Source organism: Chamaea fasciata, unplaced genomic scaffold (assembly GCF_029207755.1).
Source record: "Chamaea fasciata isolate MVZ Bird 193981 ecotype frontalis unplaced genomic scaffold, bChaFas1.0.hap1 SCAF_5, whole genome shotgun sequence".
NCBI lineage: Eukaryota > Metazoa > Chordata > Aves > Passeriformes > Sylviidae > Chamaea > Chamaea fasciata.
Genome location: NW_027094090.1, coordinates 32,553,477 through 32,573,982, shown reverse-complemented (window position 1 = coordinate 32,573,982; position 20,506 = coordinate 32,553,477). Strand labels below are relative to the sequence as shown.

At 39.5% G+C, this 20,506-nt stretch overlaps 1 protein-coding gene across 4 annotated transcripts in view; it reads right to left on the bottom strand.

Moving 5' to 3' along the window:
• MON2 (MON2 homolog, regulator of endosome-to-Golgi trafficking) overlaps positions 1–14,792 on the bottom strand; it is a 64,507-nt gene extending 49,715 nt beyond the window's left edge. For all 4 annotated transcript variants that reach the window (XM_066183165.1, XM_066183167.1, XM_066183166.1 and 1 more), the window contains exons 1-2: positions 14,564–14,792; positions 1,421–1,484 (exon numbers count right to left, since the gene is read on the bottom strand). In XM_066183165.1, coding sequence (XP_066039262.1) covers positions 1,421–1,484; positions 14,564–14,674 — 175 coding nt within the window. In that variant the 5' untranslated portion in view covers positions 14,675–14,792. The remainder of the gene's footprint in view (positions 1–1,420; positions 1,485–14,563) is intronic.
• Between the last annotated feature and the right edge of the window lie 5,714 nt (positions 14,793–20,506).

Below are 20,506 nucleotides of genomic sequence, written 5' to 3'. Positions count from 1 at the left end.
AGACACTAACTTTAGTGTAAGATTAGCTTATAATGGATACCTCAAAAAATACAGGAGTTCATAAAAACCTGAGTGTGTTTAATGACATTTTGATTTAGCTGTGGAATGTTAGGATAATGTGCAGGCAAAGTACATTTTCCCAGTACAGAACTGTGAAACAGAGGAGGAAAGTTATTATCCTATTAGCAAAGATTAATTAATCAGAATAACTTTTAGACCTGCTTGTTTCCCAAACCTCTTAAGAACAAATCTATGCAGGTTTTTGAATGAACTAAATATTAAGTACATTCTATTTTAAACTTTCCAAGAGAAAATTATTTAAAATTTTTTACTAACTTCAAGAAAGTGTTTCCTCAAAAAGATGAAAGCAAAGACTGCCCATCCATTACTAAATTGAATTATCTTTCCTATCTCTTCCCTTTGAAAACCAAAAACCAATTAATTTTGCAGGATTAGAAACTAGCTTTCTAAAATATGAACATCTTTATGCAGTAATATGTTGACAGCTTCCCAAATGGCTAATTACTGCTTTCCCTTTTTCATTTGTGTATTTTGATATAGCTGACATTACCTGGCATACTTTTCCCACTTATGTCAGCATTCATGACAGCAGTAAAAACAAAGAAAATAAACAAATAAAAAAGAGGCATTACAGTGAAATACTGAGGAGTGGGTGTGTTAATTCTAATAATCCTAGAAAATGCCTCCTTAACAATATCTGATTTACATACCCCAAAACAAGACATGGTTTTGCAGCAATTTCACTGGACCTTCCAAACAATCTAGCATTTCAAGGATTTTGACTACATCTGAGGTAGACATTCAAGTATTAATGAAGGGACATTCAAATCTGGCCAAGGGCTTTAGCAGCAACTGGCAAGAAGCCAACTTCATAAAGCTGAACACAGTCAAGAGATAGTTTAAAGCACTTACAAAGCTGCAGCTCACAAGATATGTCCCGTTCCTCAAGGCACTGGAACATCTTAAATTGAATGACCTTGTCTCAGATAAAGATGGATTTTTGCCTGCCAGTTACAAGTCCCCAAGGGCTGGACTAATACATAAATGTGGATCACACTGCAGAACTCCACACAGAGCACTCAACCACTGCAACTAAAACACTGAGAATGTAGGGTCTAAGTACTTCATGTTATTTTTCTAAGTGGATGATTACTTTTGTAGAGCATAACTGAAAAGGAATGGAGCCCTTCCTCAGCATCCTAACAGCACTAACAAAAAACAAGTAGTGTCAAAAAACTTCTATGCCACTGGATTTTTTGCTAGGTGCCCAGAAGTGAAACATCAACAATACAGCACACACTAAAGGACATGTAGTATTATTAGACATATCCAAGACAACTTTTTAACATTTTGATCTGTAACTCAGCTTTATTTTTCCTATTGCAGAGCAAATAATTACCTGCCAAAATATCTGTGTTCCGTGCAGCTATTGTTTTCACTTTTATTATTCCTGATTCAGCAGCCTGGAAGAAAAGAAAACAAGTAGTTTAGATGCTACACCATACATCAATATCTGCAAAGAAATAAAAAATATTGCAGGTAAATAAAACGGTATCGTCTGAGAGCATGAAATGTGTTTGCAGTGGTTTCTGCCAGCAGAGCTAATGCAGAAGTGAAATTTTTGTTGCTGCTGGAATTCCTTTCTAGAATTCCACAGGAAGGGTTATATTCAGAATTTTTAGAAATCATGGTTCTCATTGTATTACTTTCCAGTCTCATGAACCCCCAAAAAATCACTAGTAAGCATAAACACTGCTACATAGTCTCTATACAGTTTCAAAACAGGAGTATAAAAATGAAACCCATCTTTCCCCTGGATGTTGGCGCCCAAATGTCCTGTACAAATTATCCCAGGGCAATGCCACAAAGGTGACTTTCTAACAATACTCTCTGCTGTTCCCAGCATGCCATACAGTGCACAGCACCAGTTCCTCCCCTTTGCCCACAAACACGACTTGGCAGAGCAGCAGCACCGTCCTCTCCCTCGCACACTCCCTCAGCAGGGCCGGGGCTGCGTGGGCACAGTACGGCCGGGTGACAACCGGGGCTGCCCAGCCCCACCGGGACATCACACACGGCCCCAGGGAACAGCAGCTCCCTCTGCAATGCCGACAAACACTTCCCTGCAGAAACCACTCAAGTCATGTTCCCTGACGGAAGCCAAGCCAAACTGGAAACGTAACATGGAAGCTTTGTGAGACTATGACTTCTGAAAGCTTTGTGTACAAAACACAGAAGATATATTGTACACTGTGCCTTTCCAATTTTTAATTTCATTAATACACTGTAAGCCTCTGGAAAGAATTAAAAAAATCAAAATAAATGCAACAGGTTTTCCCAAATGACTGGATGTAAATTGCTGGAAAATACTGTTCTGCAAATTTGAAAGCGCACTTCTCCTTTTATTTCAGCTTTGTATTTCTGTGCACTTTCCACACTAAACATTTCTACTTTTCCTGATACTACTATTTAAAGATGTGTGCTGTCACCATATAAAACAGATTAGAGAAGCAGAGAAGAGCTGTGACAGCAGAACTATGAAAACGATAGTACATAAAGTTTAACCAGGTATTAATATTCCATCAGAACATTATTCAAACAAGATTTCACAGAAAGTCAGGTTAAGGTGACTGTATAAATTCACAATTAAATATTTTAATTAAGAGCTGATATATATATTTCTCAAAATAGCTAAATGAGAAATGCAAAGCTCAGGGGTTTTTTTGTTTGTTTGTTTGTTTTAATTTTCATTTCCCAAAACAATATAGGAAGACTAAACACTGCCTTAATATTGTGGAGATTTATTGAAGTTTTTCTGAACCCAGTTTTCTACTTTAAAAATAAAGTCAATAATATCCACAGTGCCTGATTAACAATACAACATGCCCAAACAAGCACAAAGTAACATGAATATATATATTTTGCATAACTAAAATAAGTCATGACAAACGCAGCTCTCATTTATTTTAATTATATTAACTTAATGTGTTGAAGTTCTTGAGATTTAAGTCAAACTCTGTTCTTCTTCAGTTATAAACTGTCAGCTAATTGGAGGGGTTCTTGTCATAACACATTGTTCCTATTAATTAATATGAAGGATTTGTCACAGTCCAACTTCAATTATCCTTATACTAAAGCTAATCACATCTACCGGCAATTGATTTCTGTCTTGCCAGGAGTGACAAACTCATTCTGATTCAAAGAATATTAAGCCTGCTCATATTAGCAGCATTCGCAAACACTATGCACTTTGCACAAAAATTTTCTAACATAATGGTTCTCAGTAGTTTCCATGCTGGCTTAATATAAAATAGTATACTTAAAAAAAAAATAAGGTAAAACAAAACAGCTGCTGAATATAAGTATTCCTCTCCATGAGATACAGAAATTTGTATGATCATCTGCATTATGCTATGGTTTCTATTCAGAATCCCACTAAAAATGTTTACAGTTAGAAACTAATTACACTGTGCACATCCTGCAAAAGAAAAATAAAGTACTTTATTATATATGTAAAAGAGACAATGCATTAACATTAAAAAAGACCTCAGTTGATCACAAATAGCCAACAGAAAACATGATAACTATAAACAGTTTTAATCTGTATATATGAATGTAAAAGTGTGCTTGGATTGCATCAATCTAAATGACAAATTAAAAGATATATTCATAGCTTTTAAGTTTACAAATTTACATCAATAACTATAGCAATTTGCAGGACACTGCAACATGAGAAAGGGATCTTATAAAGCAGTAGTCAAGGGGAGAGACAGCATTATATTGTGTATATTAATGGGTATAAATATGATAATTTACTTTCACAAAAATATAAGGCACCATGTTTTTAAAGCAATCACCAATTTTAGATGTAACATTACCAGCTTCTTTGGCACCACAACTCATAATAGTCTAACGAGCAAGTCAGTTCCCTATTTTGAAGAGAATCAAATACATGTAATTCCTGAAACATAACAAAGCTTAAATGTATTAAAAACCTTTTGCCAATTAGATTTCCAATTCTGCCGCTTTAATACTGTGAAATGAACTGATATAAAATGTCTCAAATACGCTCCTGCCATTATTGAGTTTTGGTTCATGTTTCTCCTGAAGCAACTGCAGCATTCAGTCTGGGAAGGTGACATATTAATGAAGAAGAGAAATTGACTGTCAGTGATAGCACACACTCAAGTCAATCTCTTCCAGTACTTTGATCGGGTTTTAATCAAACAGTCAATAATCCCACAGCAAAATTCAACAGGACCCTCTGGCCCCATCATCTTACTGCTTCCTTGGAAATTACCAAGTATTTGCTAATTACGTGGAAGTCACCCTTCACAGAAATCAAAGTAAGGCAAATAGAGAATTGATGGGCCAAAAATAAATAAATAAATAAATAAATAAATAAATAAATAAATAAATAAATAAATAAATAAATCAGGACAGTGCAGTTTCAAGAAGACTGAAAAGATGTCTGGGCACAATATCTATCTCCTGGCCTCAAAGTCCCTCTTTGAATGTACAATCTGACAACAACATTCACAGCTGCCTTACAGACAGAGGTTCTCTGCACATGAGTGACCACAATGTGGAAACACACAGAGACTTCCAAAACCAGCTTCAGAGTTTCTCAGATGCAAAACTCTTCCCCTCTTAACAGACTACTCAGTCTTCAGTTGAAACAGGGAAGAATTTTGGCTTTCCTGTCATTAAATTTGCTGTGAGCATCTTCCCATTTTTTGGAAATTTTCACTTTGTTTAGGATCTAAAGTACTTTTTGGGTAACAGAGGCAGGTAATATCTGCTCAGGAAATCAGAAAGGAAAGATTAAATGTATCCTCAAGCAGAACCAACATTTACCAACATGCAGGTAAGATTCACAAGCTGAATTTCTCCACATTGTAGTCTGTGTACATATTTTTAAAGATCTGTAACTCATAAATAGCATACGAAGGTATTAGGATAACTGGGATATTCAATTCTACATGAATTCAGCATGACATAAAGGCAAGCCATCCACACCATGAGTGGTAAGCACATCTAGAAAGCACCAGTCCTAAAAATCTGTCTTCATGGGACATCATGGAAGCTCTTAAACCCAGCTGCAGCAGGCAATCAACATTACCTAAAGATACCACTAGAGCTAACTCCATGATCATCATCATCATCATGTTTGTTACTCGGCAGCCCAAGACTGGGACTTGTCTTGGCAGTACAAACAATAATGGCATGGCATATGCTTGAACATTTAACTCTGAGAGGCCAAGACATCCTAGACCTCTATGGCAATGCACACAGACAGGCAAGTAAGGGACCAGAAGAGCCAGCTGGGATGTGATCTGACAGTACACCAGGTGCTCTGCAGGAATCTCTATGGATTTGTCTTTACTCTGGCAAACATCAAAGAGTTACCCTTCTTTTACTGGAAAAATAGTAACATAGTTAACAACTTTTCCTAAGAGAAAGATGACACAAAATTCAAATCTAAAGTGAGAAAAAGCAATTGTTGTCCCTGCCATTGCAATCATTCTTTTAAAAGTTTCAAACCTGGATTTTTAAAAAAAGCTTTAAAAAGGATAAACATGCTGACCTTCAAAGGAATTAGGAATGGAAGTCAGCACCTTTTTGACTTTATTAACCAAACAAATACGTATTTCTGTAAGGATATTTAATATAACAACCAAGCATGTGCTAATTTCTACTAAGGTTTGATCTAACATTTAGAATATTTTTGTATAAATTTCTAAATGTGATAGCATTGTTACCAAAAGTTAATAAAACCAAGAATTTTCACTGCCAGTGCTTCTGAATGACCATTTGTGTTTTAATTGTACATTAGAGCAAATTGCTATCTCCAGAGACACTAAAATTGTTGTGACATTTGCAGTCCTTACCACATAAGTTATTGATTTCTCTATTCTAAAAAGAAAAGCATTCAGGAACAATGGTTTGTATTGGTATTTACATTACATTGTTTGCCAACCTTTTATTAAGACTGGATGAGAGTAATATGGTCTCTATAGTCACTTCCATATCTATTACATGAAATAAAAGGAGCAATTTTTTTCTATCCATGACTGTCTGCTTTTCCAACTGGAACACTAACCCTATATCCATCAGTTTAGATAAGAGGTCCTCCTGTCCAAAGCACAGTTTCACTTCATTGTTATTCTGGCTTGCTGTGCAAAAGCACATTCTGGACCATTACTGTACTGCTAAACTATCATTTGGAAAAGAACACACAAAAAACTCCTCACTAAATCAGTTTCATGAAAGCACTCAAGTGTACCACATTTATGTGAAAAAGCATTGTACTTGCCTTCTGTATTTTTATCTTCCCCCCCCTGAGTACAATCCCTACTCTGACCCTTCTCTTTTATACATCTACTCATTTGACATGTAATTTAAACTGGCAAAACACCAGTTTTGATCTGACATTGCTGTGCACTCACAGGGGCTTATTACACTGAACAATTTATCATTTTGTTACAAAATTATCATAAATAAGGAAAAAAAAAAAGCATTAACAGATTCTATCATAGACTTTCTTCTCCAGCTGAAGACTTAAGATACGGCAGCTGATGTCTTTTGTTTTTTAAAAACACACAACCTTGTTCGTTTCTAGTGCAACTATATTAGTTACTCTCATATTCAGAGTGCTCTTTGACACTTGACAGGAGTGTCTACTCCTCTGGTCCATTAATCTTCTGAAATTGTCAGTTTGCAGTACCAGTAGCCAATTCAGAATCCTAAAGGTTAACCATCACTAAAGCCAGGAGAATTGCCAGAGTTATCTGGCATAAGTGCTTCAGAGCTGCTGCCTCTGGAGCTGCCTCACTTGATGTGAACATAAAGATACTCAAATACAAACACTTAATATCACAAGTTTTCATTTGACAGTCAAAATACTGCACCTCAGCTGGAAAAAAATCACATATAAATTAACAGATCTAATCACAATGCATAACAAAAAACAACTTATTACCAAAGAGCACTAATGTAAACAGAAAGGCAAAAAACCTAACACCTGAAAGAAACAAAAGCTGCTTAACAACAAATTTTTAAGTTCTTCTCTCTTTAATAGACAGAACAAGGATGTACCTCATATTCGATATTGTATTCTATACAAATTATACAGATATCTAAATATTATATGTAATATATAGTATATAATACGTGAGATACCTAGGTAGTGTGAGGATATCCTGAGAGAGCCCATTTCTACCACTAAAAGATTTCTGAGTGATCCATTCAAGTACCACACAACTGATTTTAAACCACTGAAACAGAGCACTGGCACTTGAATTTTAGTTACATACTTGTGACACAACAATTATCATTCTATGTTACAAATAAACAACACCCTGTTTCAGAGCTTTAGGAGACATACACTTGAACTTCAAACTAATGTTGCCTTCAGCTTGTTGATCACAACAGATGGGACTAGGCAACTCTTGAGGACTTGCCACAAGTACTATTTACAGTCAGCAATGTCCATTTGCCAGACACCTGGTAAAGAGAAACAACAGTTGACAGTTTCGGCACTACTTGAGAACTGGAGTCACCAAGGATTTCCAACTTCTGCTACAAGTTTCCTGGATAATCTTCAAGAAGCCATGGGAGGCAGATGGGAATTAAATCAGAGATTAGGATGCACGAATTTAAATATTTAGACTCCCATTACAATAGAGATTGTCTCTCCTGAATGCTCCTTAATTCTTAAAGCCTCTCCTTAAGCTAATTCAGCTGACCCACTAGTGGGGGCTCAATGCAGAGGTGTAAGCTGAGGTCTCTGTATCCAAGACAATTACACACAGACACCAGAAGACCCACACTCTTCTGGACCAGAGGCTGGAAGCCAAGGAAGAAACATTACTGTATCTCAAGCAGCAATGGAGAACATCTAGTGTGTAGGTGATAGAGGGAATCAAACCCCTGGCTACGAGATACTCTGAATAGTTCTTTGACTCTATTGACTGTATTTTCATAACAAGCCAAGCCTGCACAATCAATGAAGCTTAGATACCCAACATTAGGCACCTTAAACCTGCACTGAAAAGTGTAACTTGGAAAGCATAGACAGACCAATATACTGAAACTTTTAATAATTTTCTTAATTCATTTAATTGCAGAAGAAGAAATTTGACCTGTGGGCCTTATGTGAATCACTTCAGAACATGTGACATTTCTTCTTAAAGACTAAAATGATCACATGAAACATATGATTTACAATGGACCATGAAGCTTAGAACACATCTGAATAATGTTTTCCCCTAGAAATGTAAGAATTCACTTTTAAAAACATAATTTTGAAAAAACATTACCATGTAAGGGTCAATATGGAATAAAAATCACTGCAAAATTAATGGACTCCAAACACAAAGCTAGCAGACACAGCAAGTGGTAAAGATCAGAAATTACAAAAGAAACTAAAAGAGATATTAGGGATTACTCTTTTCAAGTTCCCAGCTCAGCTATGGGCTGGCAACTCAAGAATGCTTCAGAGTAATCCCCAGTCACATGCACAAAACACATGTTTTAGTGCAAGCTGCCTAAGTATGACAACATACATTTTACAGAGCTTTGTTTCTCTGTTTCAAAAGAACTTTTAAAACACTAGTTAGGTGAATACCCATTAAAAAAAAAAACAAGCCACAAAAAACTCTATTTTCATCCTTTTAATGTTGTGAAGACCTGAAAATAAACCAACCTGGAAAGTTCAGTGTAGGTTGAATTCCCTGTGGGCTATAGTGTCAGAATTACTTAAACCATTTTATTAAAAAAAATAAAGAAGGAAACCCAAAACTTTGGTTACTCCTACAGAAAATGGTCTATGTACAAAGGTTTCTCCTTTCCTAGGTTCATTTGGCTCATCCTTTTACCACTAAAGTAGCATGAATGCAGAGCACTCAGAAGCTATTCAATGCTAAAAGTACATCAAGTGACTCAGATGCTCAAATCACAAGACAGCTCAGGATGTAATTTTCTTTCTAAGCCTTCTCCAATATGTCTACTGCACTATGTTCAACAAAATTTCTGAAATATTATTACCATTACAGAACAAACAGCTAACAAATATCCACATGTTTTAACTGTTCCTTCCAGCTGAATTAGGAGTCCTAATGATCACGTGGACATTATATACTAAATTCATTGATCTGTATCTTTTTAACATGTGTTTAACTTTTGCAATACATCCTCATGTTTAGTTTCGCACAGCTACCCAATGACATCAGAGGTTCTCTAAAAAGGACAAGCTTCCCAATGAATTTTCTGACATTAGCTTTAAAATGTGTTTGCCGTATCATTCCTAAACAAGAATGATTTAACCCAGGGGACTGAACTGTCATGTATGACACTCAATGCAAACAAGACTGGACTCCAAAGGAAGAAATGTAGAATAATGCTTGTCTTCACACAAAGCAACACACAGCCTCTCAGAAAGGGCAAATCCTGTCTCCTGCCTCAGGCTAGTCCACGCCACATCTACTGTAATTAAATAATTTAAAGTTTGCTTTGTCCAGAAGTCACTCAAGTCCTACCTTTTTAACTTTTACCCTCTCAGCTTCATAAGGCTACTTGCCTGCAAGAAGAGTTACTTATAAAAGAAGAAAAAAATAAGGTTGCAAAATTGGATTCTATTCTTTTCCCTAGATACAGCAAATTACAATACAGTTTCAAAAATATGTCAATGTGCCAAAGGCACACACAACTCAATAAGTAGCTAAGTAGAAGCAATGCTGCTCTTTCAGACAAGGTTCTAGTAAAGAAACAGCACAGTGAGGCTACCAAAAGCTTTCTTCCAAGAGACTCAAGAGAGCATTTCTACTGACCAAAGTATTCAAAGCTAATTCTGTGCTGCTCTTCCAGTGGAGGCAAGTGGAACACCAATTCTTTTCCAATCCTATTACAGTAACAAACACCTTAAAACAGGCACTTGCAGCCCATCACACAACTGCCAAGAAAAGGGCACACCCTGGCCCAGGCCAAGCTGATCCTGCCACAGAATGATGCAGTAGCCCCTGTCTGCCCCAATACCGCCTTGTCCTCTCCCTTGCCCTCTCCTATCAGCACAGACGTGCCTGAAACTGTGCAGGGAGCTGGATAAAATACCACAAAAAATTAATTCTTTTGAAACTCACTTTCCTTTTACTGCTATTTAAAAGCCAAGAAAAAACCTGAGACTACACAGAAACTACAAGCCTACTAGAAAGCTGCGACTGCTTAATTGGATCTGTGTAAACAACAAATATTTACATACAACTGGAATTCAAGCTGTGAGAAACTTTTGGGTATACTTATTTCTCATTTTAACTCCATTATTTCTGCCAATTATAAATATTTTCCCCTTGTATTTCTAAGATTTTTAATGCAGTGGAATTATCTAAAAACTCAGATGCAGTTTACTGAACAGTATTTTCATTCTGTAGTAAGAAACAGCAAGTAACTTATTTAGGACACTAAACCATTTCCAATTCTGTGATAAGAGAAAATTCTTACTCCAGTTCACTAAAGAGAGCATCACCAGCTTTCCACAAATGCAGCACACAATACCAAAACTCCAGTCACTAGCAGGTTAAAATAGTTTATAAAGCTCTATGTGTGCAGCATGCAATTCAGTGCAGCATTAGCAGCATTACAATACTTTCTAGTACAGAGCAGATCTCAGAGCCCACTGTACTAAAAATTATGTATTAATAACCAAGTAGTATTGTTTTCTCGGAGAAACACCAGATTACCTTAGATAACATCAACACAATGTTATCTCTAACAAAGACTGTCTCATCCTTTATAATTTCAAGCTCCAAAAGACAGTGGTTTATTTACACTTCCCTGTGAGCTTCTATCCCATCCATGGCTGGCATCTACTCAATGCCTACTTAATCAGGCAACAGAAATACATCATGAAAATACAAACACGTTTTTCAGCAATGTCATTATTTGTCATATAATGCCAGTATAAACAGGTTTGGCATATCAGAGACATAATCACCAAATCACTTCTTGGTCATAATGTACAGCATTCATGCCTAGTACACCTCTGTTGTCGGTGCTGATCTGAGGAAGTATCAAACAAAAAAAAAACCATCTAGCAATAAAGAGAAATGGGTTTCAAGTGTAATAGAAGCTTGGTGTTCTCCATATCCATAAGAAAAGTAAATCTTTTATATTACTTAAATCCCAAACATTGTCAGCAACATAATTTCAGACCTAAAGGTTCTTTCCACAGCTCCCATTTTTAAAGCCTTAAATGGCATAACCTAGGAAAATCCTATTCGGGTATTATTTGTAACACAGAGCACAGACAACATATGGATACTTTGGAGCCGACCAAACATCCTGTTAGTTCTCAGTTAAAAGCTCCAGCTAAGGGGAAGGAAGTTGGCCACATATTTGTGTCCCAAGTGTTACTCCCACTGGGAGTAACTCAGTAATTTCAACGGTTCTTAACAGATTATTGAAGTCAGCAAAAACCTCAGACTCTACTGCTGTAAGTTACTGGACTTACAACTACACAATTTTCACATAAACATGACCTACTAAGAAAACTTTACAGACTCAGAGTAACAAAAATTGAAATGAAAGTCCTCAAAACATTGAAGAGCTCAAGTTCCATTTTCAATAAGGGTTCATTAAGAACTTATTTCTACTTCCTAACTGAGGATAAGATCTAGATCCCATGGTTGGCTGTCCCTTTCTTTTCTGCATCCAAACCCCACCCTCAGCCTCCTCCCCCAAAAGAACTCCAGTAAACTTCTTCAGCTTTGTCCTTTACATGCCTGTTCAAAGAATCATTTAATATTGTTTTAGTCCCTCTGAACCTAAGAGATACTGAAAGGTGCCTAAAGTGTGAAAACTAAAACCCTTTTAATAAAAAGGGCTCTATTTTTCTGATCATACTGCTGGTCTAAATCCTTACAGTACTGATTAAAGAATTTACTCAAGTTAATCATCGGAGCAACAAGCAGAACTAAGAGAAGTACACTACAACTTTTATCACAGCAAACCTATGAGCTAAATTCACTTCATGGAATTTTAATACCATTAATATAAAAACAAAACAAACAAAATAAAACCAGAACAGACAACTCATTTTAGAAGTGGCTGAAGATAACAAATGTGAGCAAAATCTCTGACTATGTCAGACGCTAAAAAGATAATGAGAAGCAATTTACCTTTATAAAGTACCTATCAAATCTAACAACTATGACATATATCTCAAAACTATTAATTTGGGACTAGGAGTTTTTCAATAGTTTTACACCAGTACAGTAAGCTTATTAAGTGATATGAAAGCACACGCATCAACTGCAACATAAACTTATAAATTACAGTGCATGTGTGAGAGTTTAGTTACAGTGCAGGTAAAAAAGTGAGATTGTAAGTAGTATGAATTTGTTTTTAAAAGCCACTATTTAAACATGGTTTAAAAAAACTGGTGCTGTTTCAAGTCAGTAAGAAGAATATGCCATTCCTCTGATGACTCTAGCCAAATCTTATCATGAATCACACCAATAGCATGCAATTAAAATATCTCTTTAGCAGTTGAGATTTGACCAAAAAAAGGACACCCATTTTCTTTAAAACTAGAACCAAAAAAGGACTTCCAGAAGTGAGGAAGTAAGATCGTTTCCTGCAACTGTGTCACACATCCTACTGTAGGACTGCTTTCGCCTCAGACTCTTTGTAAGAGCACACAACCCCCAGGAGAAAGTCCCACCTCTTTATAAACATCTTCCAGTACTATTCCAATAAATCTATCCAAATCCCAGACAACTGTGAAGGAATTTGTTAGGTACTTTTAATGAAGAAAGCTATACAAATTGCTGTCAATTTAAAGTAAACAACACAGAAGTTAAACTTACACAAGAATATGACACACGTGCTGAACAAGTATGAAGTACATCCAGTACTTACTATAATATTCAGCCATGGCAAACGTAATGAAACACTACTAAAAATACTAGCTTACCAACAACACTGCCCAACTCCTTTGTAGATCACAAAGAAAATAAACATTAACACAGTGGGGAAACTTGTTCAGAGACTAAACAAGAGTTACACAGTAACACACAGAAGGCAGTGCAAGCAGAACTCCCATCTCCCTCCAAACACACAGATTTCTGTTCTACTGACCACAGCTTTTTCTTATTTACATGTGACCACACACAATTCCGCAGGACTGATCACAACTTTCTCTTGTTTTTCGGTGACCACACAAAATTTCTCAAACACACCAGCATTCCTCTGAAAACTAAAATAGTACATAACATGCTCTGCTACAGTGTGTCACTTCATGTCTTTCAAAACAAGCAGAGTCGCTAGCTTCAATTCAGCTGTTAAAGTGTATAATACTTCATGCAACATTAAATAGCCTATCACTTAATTGGAACTTAAGTCACAAAACACAGGCAATGCTTTTCTTATGTGCTTCTGGGTCTGCATCCTAATCTGACTTAATCTTTTAGTATTTTTCCTCCCGCTATTTCATAGAAAACTTTTTAAAACGGCAAGTGGCAAACTGCTGATAGGGAAAAAGCTAAACTGACTATATAAAAACAACAGAAAAACATATGGTTAAAAAGTATATTTTAAGTTAGCAAGAAAAATTCCGATTGTTCTTCAATTAAAGTAATCCTGCTGACTGAGATTACTGAGGTCTCAGGCTGCACAGCATAAACTCAGGCTTCAAAAATAAAACATACAATCTTACTGGAATGAGTTTATTTAAGGGTTTTTTAAGAAGAGAGGAAAAAAAAAAAAAAAGTAGCCCAAGCCCAAACTTCTGTGTCTCCCAAGCTTCCTCGGCTGTGCCCGCACCATTGGAAAGCCACACAACCCCAAAACGACGCGGTAGCGATGACGGGCGACCCGCACAGCTCACACGGGCAGCCACGGGCGTACAACGGTGAGGAATAAGGCACACCGGCCCGGGCACCGCACCCTTCGAGAGAGGGGCAAGGCACAGACCCGAGGGGAGACCTGCGGGACCCCGGGCTCCCGCCGCAGCCGCAGGGCCGGCCGGGGCTGAGCACGGCCCTCCTCGGCCTCAGCCGGCCCGTCGGGCTCCCCGCTCGCTCGGTGCCCGCACGCCGGGGCGGCCAAGCCCCAGCGCCGAGCTCGCCTCCGGCGACTTTCTCTCGCTCGGTGGTGCCGAGAGAGCCAAGCCGAAGTTTGTGTTTTCCCCCGAGGGGGCCGAGGGCGCAGCGGGGCCGCCCCCGCCTCGCCCGTCAACAGACGGTCTGTCCGCCAGCCCCGCTCCCGGAGGGACACAGCCCGGCCCACGGCCCCCGCCTCGGCAGCGCACTGAAAACAACAGCCCCGGAACACGCGACAGGCACAGCCACGTCTGGACACAGCCATCTCTGGACACAGCCAGCGGCCGTGGAGGTCGGAGCTCGCCGGGAACGGCACCGGGCTGGGTACTGGAGCAGGGGCACGCCGGCAGCTCCGCTCTGGCCGGGCCCCGGGGCCAGGGAGGCCCCTCCGGAACGACGTCCGCCGCCCGCCTCAGCCCGGCTCGACTCGGCCCAGCGCCACTCACCTCCTTGACGGGGGGGAATTTTTTCCGGCACTCTAGGCTCAGGCCCCGCAGGTCCCCCTGCATGTTTTCCAGCAGCTTCTTCACGGCTTCGGGGCTACTGGTCCCGGCCATGGCGCCGCCGGCCGGCCCCGGGCCGGGCGCTGTTCCGAGCGGGCAGGGGCAGCAGCGCCTGTCGCTCCGCGGCCCCGGCCGACACGTCTGCGCCCCACACCGGAACCCTCCGGCCCCGGCCGCGTCCCCTCCCCGCACCGCGTCCCCCCCGCTCCCACAATCCCGGGCGCCGGCAGCTTCCGCACACACGGCCGGGGGCGGGGAGAGCGGCGGCCGCCGGCAGGGAGGGACGGAGGGAGGGAGGCGGCACCCGGACCCGTCCTGCCGGGCTGGGGCGGGCTCGGCCCGGGGAGCGGGGCTCTAGCCCCGGCGTCCCTTCCCCGCAGTGACACTGGGTCGGCGTGAAGGGGCACGAGAGGCGCTGGGACCCGGGCCCAGGCGGGGCCGCCGGCGCTAGGGAGCTGCCGGGGGGAGGGGACAAACCGCGACGTTTGCGAAGGGTCACTGAGAAAAGAGATGGTGAAGCTCTTTGAGTTTCAGCAGCCGCCAGCCCCACCGAGCACCTGCAGGGTTGTAGGGGTCGGTTCCCTCTGGCTAAGTTCGGCTCTCAGGAGCGTTTGATTTTAAAAAGCGAGGTATACTGTTTTTCTTTTGAATGTTCTGAAGTTCTTGCTTTGTTTCTAATGCGAGAGATTGTGCTCTGAAATACTGCCCAGAGTTCATGGAGTCTCCCTCGCTGGAGGTTCAAGAACCGTCTGGATACAATTCTGTGCAATGTGCTCTGGAGTGACCCTGCTTTAGCAGGGAAATTGGACGAGTTGACCCCAAGTGGCTCCTTCCAGCCCTGCCCGTTCTGTGGCTCTTCAGAAGGAGTGAAGCTTTGTGCCCTTCTCGGCCGGTGTGTGTACGAAGCGCTCCGTGGTTTCCTCTGAGGGAAGCGAGGGTGAATCCTTTATTGAGAAGCTTTAGGATAAACACGGGCAGGAAAAAAACAAGGGCATGTGGAATGGCTGGGTCCCGGGTACCTTCCATGTCACCAGTAGTGTCCCTCAGAATTCCATACCAGCAATTTTTAACCCATTTCTAAAGCTGACTCCTGAACAACCAGCTCTTCAGTATCTGTTGCTTGCAGTAATGCAGGGAGCTTAGGCCTGATGGTTGCCTGGGAGCTTCCTTCTGGAGGACACCACTCAACATTCACCATATCAACATTTCACAAAGATTTTGGTCTCTGCAATAATATTTTTTTTACATATTCTTGGTACTGCAAATGCTGTACTGTGCTGGCTTCCTACCTGTAATGCAGCATGGTTCTGCTCCCCGTCTATAAACCCAGAGAGTTGGAAAACATCCGTGACTTTTGACATGCTGTAGTTTTCAAACCTGGGCGTCTTGAACAAAAAATTATGAAAAAGAAAAATGAAGGACAAATTTTTACTGCCATACAATTTTAAAAATTTTAAGTAACAGCTTTGCTTCAGACTTTCCTGAGAGTCTTCAGTCTTACTCAGACAGTGTTCTAATATTTTGGGGATTTTGTCTTGTTATGAAAAAGTTAAGACTTTTCACAAATTTGGGCATCCCTACTTGTATGTTGAGTTCACTTACTCTGAAAACTATTGCAAATTATATAGTAAACAGGCTGCCACTGGCACAGCATTGACTATACCCATATACATAAATCTTTAGGAGTGCTTTGTGAAGCAAAGAGTGCAGGATTGTTTTGTAATTTGTTATTTTAAGATCTTTATTTTTATATTGTTTTCAATATACTGGCTGTTAGCTTGACAGAACTAGGTACATGGATGTCAGCTTTTAGAACTGCGTAATGCTGTCGCAGTTGAATTAGGTGGTCAAGCTTTATGTGCCTTCAGACAAGGAATTAGGATTTCACCCATATCCGGTAAAAGCAAACATGTTTCTATAACACTGTTATACTTTCAAAGTGCATTGGTCTATGTATTATCAAAAGCCTTGATTTTTCTATGCTTACTTTAAAAAAACCCAAAAAATAAAAACAACAAAAGAACAAGACTGTTGTCTTCAGTAGAATGATTTACGTGCTTAACCAATAAGCATTTTCCTAAGGTTTTGCCCATCTTAGTGCATCTGTTCTGAGCTTCAGGCCTGATGCAATTCACAGACCAGTCCAAATACCTTAATAAGAAACATGGATGATTAGCTAGGAGAATGAATGAATTAATTAATTATTGACTATGCACAAGTATTTCATAGGTAAGCTTTAACAATTTACTTCCTTTTTGTTGTTCGGATTTTTCCACTGAACAACTGTACACAGTAAGCCATAGGCATACTGATATTATTCCCTGAATCTGCTTGTCTGCCTGTTTGCATGCTTGACAACATTTGCACCGATTGTACAGATCTTTTCAACTACCAGCTTAGGCACTCAGTCTGTTCAGCGTTGCCAGCCAAATACTGCAAAGATTGTTCACGAGTTTGGAAATGAATCTTACAGTTCGTAGAATTCTTACAGAATTGTAGAATTGAAAACTCTTCTGGATCTGCGGAATACAAGAACTGGGAACATGTGCCTGAATCTCAGACATGTCTCTTAAATAACAAGGTCATCTTTCTCACTGTTTTGATGTATGCCTCTTGAAAATGCAGAGATTTGTCAGTTAATCTAAATCAGTGCAGTTAAACTGTGTAAACTAGCCAGGATCCTTTTAAGTGACACAGATTTGATTGCGAATGTGACTTCTGCAGTTGCATTTCGTTGCAATAGGTTCTATTGCAGGTAGTCCTAACCCTCAGCAGAAGTGCTTCCCAGTCTTTTGCACTTTTAAATCTCCCAGTTACAATTCAAGTCACTTTTGATTCAGAAGGTGGCGTGGCGCATGTGGACATCTCTGAGGGCATTTGCCCAGCAAGCTAAGAATGCTAGATAGCTGTTAAGCTGACTTAATTGGGAATAGCACATGTCTGCATCTCAGGCACATCTCTCAGCTTTTAAGCTAACTTTGTATTGCACTGCAATTATTATGTTGTGGTTTGCTTTGTTATTAAATTATGTGTTATTTTGTGATGGGCAGTGGGTGATTGAAATAATTCCCTGTAGCTTCATGGCCCTAATTACCAACAGAAATGCTCATGAGACCTATTGTGACTCATTAAGTTACCTCATGTTCATTCCAAATGATGCACATCAGTCCTTTTAATTGGATTAACCATGGGATAGCATTTGCCTGTATTAATTTCAGGTGTTAATTCCTAGTTAAAGCCCATTCTGGTCGATGTATGCAGATGCAGGCTTTGTGTATGAGAACAGGGTTCTGTCATGCTGTACAGAGGCAAAACTATCAGATTTCATTCCCTGTGGCAATGAATTGGTTTCATCATAATGGGAAGAGTTGTGATTTTTCTCTGAGTTCACTTTACCTACACTCCTGTATGCTTCTGTAGGTGATATGAATCTATAAGTAGTGACTTAGTACTAAACAAACTTCCGGATATGAAAAATCAATTGTGTGGAAAAGTAAAGGTGTTTGTTGATGTCTCTGGTGATTTTTTTTGTACTGCAGAGGTAAGAGTCACAATGGAGAAAATTTTGTCTCAGATTGAACGTAGATACTGATATCAAAAGACAAAGTTAAATTTTAAATTAAAAGACAGTGAGAGATCAATTAATACCAAATACGTCCTGTAGCCTTTTATAAAAGCTATGCATTGTATTAATCTGTATAAGCACAAGGAAGCCCTTTACTATGTGAACACTTCATTAGTTCCTTAAATTACAGACCAAAGAGAGTATTTGTAGTCATGAGAGTATTAGTTGTGACACAAATGGGTTAAAAGAAGTAATAAACTTCCCACTAGTATGTGGTATTCTTTGGGGGTTTTTTATGGAACGGAAGTCCTTGTTCCTTTAGGATGTGGCTGTGCAAGGAAGTTAGATCTGCCAGCAGATTGAAAAGTACATTTTCCAGTGTGAGCTCCTCATTAATTTAGCCTGTGTTCCTTTCTGCATAGGTGTGAGCATGTTTACATGTTTTTACCTGTTTTGTTTGTATGCTTACAGTTAATACAGATTTGATTTCATTTTCTTTGCAGTTAGCAAACTGTTGGTAATTATGTCACATTTTGTTTAAGGTCACTCACAACAGTGTTAAGCAGCAATGCCCAAAATGTCAGACCTGTGATGTGTATTAGGTACTCAGCAGTGATTTCCTATTGAGTGCAGAACCCCAAGGGCCTACACACAAATCTCTCAACCAGAGACTTAGGTGATTCCAAGACTCTCATGTAACCAGCCAACAAAGCTGTTTTTCCAATCTTTCCTGCTTGAATCTTGTCCAAATAGATTCTCAAAGCAATGGGGTTTATTTGTTTTTGGTTTGGTTTTGGTGGGTTTTGTTTGTTTGTTTGTTTGTTTTTAATTGGCCTTTTGAGTGCTGGTAATTGAATCAGCTGAACCTGGTAACATCTTTTGTGAGAAAGAACTGTAGTCCAATGCTTGAATTAAATTATTGCTGTGTTAGAGCTGGCAGTGTAACAACAGACCAACGGAGACATGATAATCACAAAATTTTATCAGCTCCTCTCAAGCCCTTCATACTTTCCAGCTCACACAGGAAGTATGTGGCTGGCCTGGGAAACAAACATTACTCTGTGCTTTAAACTGAATTCGTCTTTCATTCCCTTACACAAATAACAGAATTAAATCTGTGATTTTTTCCCTGCATGATGTGTAATTCCTGGCATGAATGTGTACCATTCATGATACATTTCCTTTTCTGTCAAGTGTAGAAAATAGAGAAACAGAGGTGGAGATGCTACTTGACTTACCTAGAAAAACTCAACACTGACCACCTTAACAATTAGCACAGCATCAGGTCAATTAAGAAACTTCAGTGATGTTGCACTTATGATCCGAATTCAGCTTCAAACTTCAAGAATTTTGTTAGGAATTTTGGTTTAGAGATAAAAGCATAGTTGTGTTTGAAGCAAGGCAGTTGTGATTCAAGGAAGTTCAATTATTTGGTCCAGAGCTCTTCCAGTGGACAGTGCATTCATCTGCACCCTCGGCAGAAGTTTTTTCCTGGTTACTCATGCTGACTGCAGGATGTGTAACTTAAAAATACCCATCAAGAATGTCAGTAATTTTCATTGTGCTGCAGTCTCTTTATTTGCTGCTCTCTCGTCTATTTGCCAAAAACCTCCTTACATCTTAATCATTTTCTTTTTATATCTTCTTCAGCTTGTATGAAAATCATGGAAGTACTTCCAGACACCTAGTAACCTTCAGACAATCCACTAATCACAGAGCAATACTGTAGAGCAGAAGGGTGTTCCCCTGTGTAAAAATAAATCTCTTTGACTGCTGCAGCAGAGGCAAGAAGTCACTGGATGCTTTCTCCAGGCTCTGGTGAATCCTCTAAGATAATCATTACAGGCTGAAGCCCTGAGGCTGCTGAGTGATACCATTACTACAAGAAGAGTTTTCATCAGCTGAATGGATGTTAGTTCCTTTGTGTTACGGGTGGCCTCTATGATAGCAGGCACTGCAGTCATATCTGTAAACCACATAAAAATAATTATAGAAATAGCTACACTCACTATACTCATATAAGTAGCATGGAGGCTAGCACACCATGTAGGTATTTTTTTCTCACACTGCCACAGCTACACTGCAGGCATGACCAAAGTAATTTGTAGCTAACTCAGCTCAGCCTAGAAAAGACTCAGTATGGCCATGTACTTCTGAAAGCCTCCAGCACAACTGTTTGCAAAGATAACTGAAGTGAGACTGTTCCATTCTTTTACAGGCAGTTCTTTCTATAAACCCCATGAGGATTAGAAATTTCTTATGGAAGAGATCTGAATGAAGAATTTCTGCTTGTAGAGGCTTTGGTTTACCCTGTATGTTGC